Source organism: Hordeum vulgare, chromosome 5H, assembly GCF_904849725.1.
Source record: "Hordeum vulgare subsp. vulgare chromosome 5H, MorexV3_pseudomolecules_assembly, whole genome shotgun sequence".
Taxonomy (NCBI): domain Eukaryota; kingdom Viridiplantae; phylum Streptophyta; class Magnoliopsida; order Poales; family Poaceae; genus Hordeum; species Hordeum vulgare.
Genome location: NC_058522.1, coordinates 498,279,653 through 498,285,429, shown reverse-complemented (window position 1 = coordinate 498,285,429; position 5,777 = coordinate 498,279,653). Strand labels below are relative to the sequence as shown.

Below are 5,777 nucleotides of genomic sequence, written 5' to 3'. Positions count from 1 at the left end.
AGAAAAGGCATAAGTATTGTACCTCGAAGTGTAATAACATCTCAAAAAGCAATAAATATCAACATGAAAGCATGATGCAAAATGGACGTATCAATGATACTATCCTGTTTATGGAACATGATGTTGCAAAAGCCAGGAATATGAAGCTTATACTCTGCCTCTTTGAACAATTTTCAGGCTTGAAAATCAATTTTCATAAGAGTGAGCTGTTTTGTTTTGGGAAAGCCAAAGATGAACAAAACACTTACAAACAATTGTTCGACTGTGAACTCGGGAGCCTACCATTCAGTTATCAAGGCGTACCTATTCACCATCGCAAGCTTTTCAATAGTGAGTGGAAATGCATTGAGGATCGATTTGAGAAAAAGCTAAGCTGCTCTCATATGGGGGAAGATTAATTCTGATAAACTCGGTACTTACGAGTATGCCGATGTTCCTTCTATCCTTCTTTGAGATACCCGTAGGGGTACGCAAAAAGTTGGATTTTTATCGAGCTAGATTCTTTTAGCAGAGTGATGATGACAGGAAAAAATATAGATTAACTAAATGGGATATTATTTGTAGGCCCAAAGACCAATGAGGTTTGGGAATTGAGAATTTAGAGGTAAATAATAGATGCTTGCTAAGTAAGTGGTTGTTTAGACTTTCGGTAATAAGTACCTCTATGATTTTGTGAATAAGTACCTACATTCTAAAACCTTATCCCACGTAAAAGTTAGACCCAATGATTCACCATTCTGGAAGGGATTGATGATACTCCCTCCGTTCCTAAATATAAGTCTTTTAAGCGATTTCACTAGGAGTCTACATACGGACCAAAATGATTGAATGTGCACTCTAAAATATGTCTATATACATCCGTATGTAGTTTATTAGTGAAACATCTATAAAGACTTATATTTAGGAACGAAGGGAGTAGTAAGGTCAACCTTCTTCCATAGAACCAAATTTATTATTGGAAATGGTGAGGGTACGAGATTCTAGGAGGATTCATGGTTGGGGAGATGCCTCTGGCCGTTCAATATCCAACTCTCTATAATATTGTGCAACGGAAGGATGTGTACGTATCCACAGTACTTCAGTCAAATCCTTTAAATATCCAATTCAGACGGTCATTGTTAGGCCATCGTTGTGGGATTGGCTCCACCTGGCCAGGAGGCTCATTGATATCCAGTTATTTGAGGAACCTGATAGGGTGCATTGGAAGCTTACAAATAACGGAATATTTACGGTCAAATCGATGTATATGAATCTCATTGATACGATTAATATCCCAAAATCCATTAATATTTGAAGAGTCAAGGTACCCTTAAGGATCAAGGTTTTCATGTGATTTGTGCACAAGAAGGTGATTCTAACTAACGATAATTTGGCTAAACGTAATGAGGGGGGGGGGGGTACTTGATGTAGCTTATGTGATAACGACGAGAACATTACACACCTATTTCTCCAATGTCCACTTGCGAGAGTCCTTTGGCAGACAATGCGTATAGCCTTCAACGTTGTATCCCCGGATAGCATTGACATATTATTTGGAACGTGACTAGATGAGTTGATATGATTATTGCTAGGCACATTTGAATTGGAGTTTGTGCACTTTTTTGGGCTATATGGAACTGTAGGAATGATGTGGTTTTTGACAGACATACGAATATTCATTTTTTACAGGTACTTCATAGAGCTACGGCTTCGATCCGTACATGATCATTACTCACTCCTGTGGAAACCAGGGAAGCTTTGGTTACTGGGTCTACCCAATGGGAGATGGTAGCGTGGGATATCTTCAACCGGCTTGGATGGCGGTCCAATAATAGGATAGATGGTTAGGCATCTAGGCTTGTTTTGCCGGTTGTTGCACTTTTTGCTTTACTTTCACTTTTATATTGCTATGTCGGAGACTATGTTGAACCGAGATTCGTTTGTTTATTTTAGTAAAGAGGTCGCATGCATCATGCTGATGCAGAGGCCGGAGGTAATCCTCCTTTTCTAAAAAAAACATAGGGATGAAACGTCCACCGGTCAAGTGCACCATGATTCGTGCTATGGTGGCCCATGTCCAATGAATATCCATGTATGGTGGCAGCCAATCTCTTGTATACTGTCAAACTAGTGACAAATTAATGGGAGCCATATAAGGAATAGGGTAGTAACTTTTGGAGTCTAACATATTCATGCATTTTATCATTTTTATTTAAAAAATGACTAATATCTTTTACAGTAATGTTCTATTATTGACATTTCTATGTTCAAATTCCCGGACACATGATCCTTAGTACAAAACCAAACTTGAAAATATTTAAACTAGTTTAATTTTTATTATTTCAATATATCAAAAAATGATTTCTCTTATTTCCAATTTTCTTTTTTTAATTATTGAAATCAATTATGAAATGATTGAAACCACTTTCTAAATTTAGTTCTCTTAAATGACCGAAAACCACTCTTTTGAAAAAAAAATAATGAGTGAACTCCAAATTTTAAAAATATCTAAACTTAATTTTTAAAATAACTGGAACATGTGTTTTAATTGAAACGAGTCAAATTAGTTCTTTGAAATTAGTGCTATTACCTTTTGAAATTAGTAAAATAAGTTTGTTGAAATTTGATATATTTTTAAGTTTTTAAATCAGATTCAAAATTAAAATCTGATATTTGTGAAACTCCATATTTAACGGCTTCACAAAAAATTGACCGGCAAAAATTTGATCGGCGTTTACTCATTTCAGTTTCAGTTATAGTTCACATACACCAACTTGTTCTAATGAGTGAAATGAGAAAATAGTTTTGGAAAATAATTGAAACATGTCTTTCAATTGAAATGAGCGGAATCAGTTGTTTGGGATGAGATTAGAGATCTGTGCAAAAAAAGCAAAAATGAGTTTTCCAAAATGTGCCTTTTTTTAGTCTCGAATTTCCTTTTCTTAACATGCTTCCACGGATGTCTTTTCGAAGTGAAATTTTGCAAGATGATTGAACTTTTGTTGATGTTCATACGCAAAAAAGTTCATTTTTTTATTTGTTTACTAGAACTTCCTCTGTTTCAAAATAAATGATTTGAAAATAATTCAACTTTGTATTTAAGAATTTACTGTTCATGTGCATGCATTTGAGCTGGAGATGAGCTCCACTACTTCCAGCCAGACAGTGAGCTGCACACCGTATCCAGACTTCAAAGCAGCTCTCGACGACAGCCTCTCTTTTCCAGCATGGTTAACAGTACAACCAGCTGCTCATTATATACTGTTGATATATTATTTATTACCAAGTTTATAGATGATAAATATAATAGATAAATATAAATAAATATTATTTTAATAATACAAAGTTAATCATGCTTTTGTAAAGTATTTAGAAAGGATGTGTTTAGGTCTCAGTCGAAGTCTCAGTCAAGTAATATAATACAGTATATAAGAAAAAAATAATTCTGCACGAATCTTAATGCAAGATCAACGGATTATGATATCGATTAAGACTTCACGAGTCGACTGGTTTTTAGCAAAACCGATTTAGATATATGTATTACGATTGAGCTGTTAGTTTATAGTTTTTTCAATTAAATTCATCATAAATATATTATTTTAGGTCTTACAAATCCTATAGTTGCTTTTATTTCTACTGCAGGCACTGCTACAGTGCTACTGCTGCCTCCTGCACTTGGGGACGAGGCGCAGCGGGGCCAGCAGCGGCGTGGTCAGCCCCGGCGCCTCACTCATGTCCAGACGCGCCCCGGCGGGGAGTTCCCAGTCGAAGTGGCGCACGAGGCTGGAGAGCGCGATCTCCAGCACCGGCATCGCGAAGCCGATGCCGGGGCAGAGCCGCCGACCCGCGCCGAACGGGAGGAGCTGGTAGTCGTTCCCCCGTAGGTCCACGCCCTCGGCGCCGCCGCTGCCCAGGAACCGCTCCGGCCGGAACTCCTCCGCTGTCGCTCCCCACGCCGCCGGGTCCCTTCCGATCGCCCAGGCGTTGACGAAGAGCGCCGTCTTGGCCGGGATCTCGTAGCCCTGCACGACCGCCGTCGTGGTCGACTGGTGCGGGACGAGGAGCGGTGCCGCCGGGTGGAGCCGGAGCACCTCCTTTAGCACCGCCTTGAGGTACTCCATCCTGCTCAGGTCGGCTTCCTGGATGGTCGGTTTGCCTTGGGTGACTCGAGTTATCTCGTCCTGCAGCTTGGCCATTGCCCGTGGGTTCCCGGCGAGCTCCGCCATGGCCCATTCCAGCGTGACGGACGATGTGTCTGTTCCGGCGGCTATTATGTCCTGCGCGTCGCAAGAATTGGCCAGAGCAAAGAGCAGAGTAACAAAGAAAAAAACATACAGCATTAAACATTTGCTGAAAAGTTTAAACCAAACAAATTACGTGATCGATTGACGATCACCTTGATGATGCTTTTGATGCGATCGTCGGTGAGCTCGAGTCCGGCGCCGCCTTCTTCCCTCAGCCGCAGCAGGACGTCCAGGAAGTCCTCCTCCCCTGCGCTGCCGTCACACTTCTTCTTCTCAAGGTGCTCCGCAATTATCTGCGATAGGAACTTGTCCCACAGTTCGAGCTCGGCGTCGAGCCTCTTCTCGAGACCCGTCGCCCACCTAACCACCTTCGCCGCCGCGCCGGGGAGCACGTCATCCGCCTGGAGCCCCGACATTAACGCGGCGGAGTTACCCAAAAGCTGATTTAGCTTCTCCGCCGTGGCCCCTGCGGCGCCGGTTGTCGCGCGGGTAACCACCGCGTTGCTGTAGGCGCACAGGAGCTCCCTCAGCTCCACGCTCTCACCCGCCTCCGCGGCGCGGCGTGCCCCGGCGACGAGGGCGGCCACCTCAACGGCGCGCACGGGGGCGAACGAGTCGACACGGCGCGGGGAGAGGAGGTGGACGACGGCAATTTTCTTGCTGCGGCGCCAGACGTCGCCGTAGGGCGAGAAGGAGATGTTGATGGAGCCGTACGTAAGCTTGTCCACCGGCACGCTGGGCACGCGGGAGGCGAAGGCGAGGTCGTGGTTCTTGTACAGGTCCGCCGCAGCGGCCGCCGTGGACACCACCAGCGTCCGCCTGCGCCCGAGCTGCAAGAGCAGGAGGCCGCCATCGGTGCCGTACCGGGCGTGCAGCTCGCACAAGGAGCGGTGCGGCAGCTGGCCGAGGAGGTGGAGGTGGCCGAGCAGCGGACGCGACGGCGGCGAGGGCGGGAGCCTGCTGCTGCTGCTGCTGCCTCGAGCCTTCCAGACGGCGTAGAAGAAGGCGAGAAGCACGGCGACGAGGACGGCGTATGGAGACATCCACCTTCCGCCGGAAAATGTGTTCGTCCGATCAACTTCAAGGGCAACTACAAATCGGGGACAATTGTGCTGAACAAATACTAGTTGGAAATCTTGGCCTGGATATCGCGCGGGCGTTGTGAGGGTGAGGAGTAGCCACGGCAGTGTTCTTGTCTCTTCGGATCGTGTCATTTTTGTCACTTGCGATTTTGTCAAGGAGAAGTGATCTCAGTCCGTCTGACTTGACGTGAATGCAATCCCGTGACAAATGTACCCGAGCATACCTGGCCAAACGGGCCGGCCCGGCCCGGCCCGGCCCGCCGTAATCATACCAGACACGACACGGCCCGTCTGGGTCCGATTAATATACGGACCGTCCCGTGCCGCCCCGCGTGCCCGGGGTCCAGGCCCAAACACGACACGTTGCCTCATCGGGCCGGCCCGCGGCACGCTAAGGAAAAAACCTGAAAATCTCCCACGTCGCTTCCCTTACGGAAAAAAAACCCTAAAATCCCCTCCCTCCCGCCCGCCA

General features: G+C 45.6%; 1 protein-coding gene across 1 annotated transcript; it reads right to left on the bottom strand.

Annotated features, from left to right (window-relative positions):
• Positions 1 to 3,435: 3,435 nt before the first annotated feature.
• Positions 3,436 to 5,466, bottom strand: LOC123397031 (cytochrome P450 71A1-like). Its single transcript, XM_045091743.1, has 2 exons — positions 4,376 to 5,466; positions 3,436 to 4,256 (listed from the first exon to the last, which is right to left on the bottom strand). The coding sequence occupies exons 1-2, from the start codon at positions 5,435 to 5,437 to the stop codon at positions 3,636 to 3,638; spliced, it is 1,683 nt and encodes a 560-aa protein (XP_044947678.1). The 5' UTR covers positions 5,438 to 5,466; the 3' UTR covers positions 3,436 to 3,635.
• Between the last annotated feature and the right edge of the window lie 311 nt (positions 5,467 to 5,777).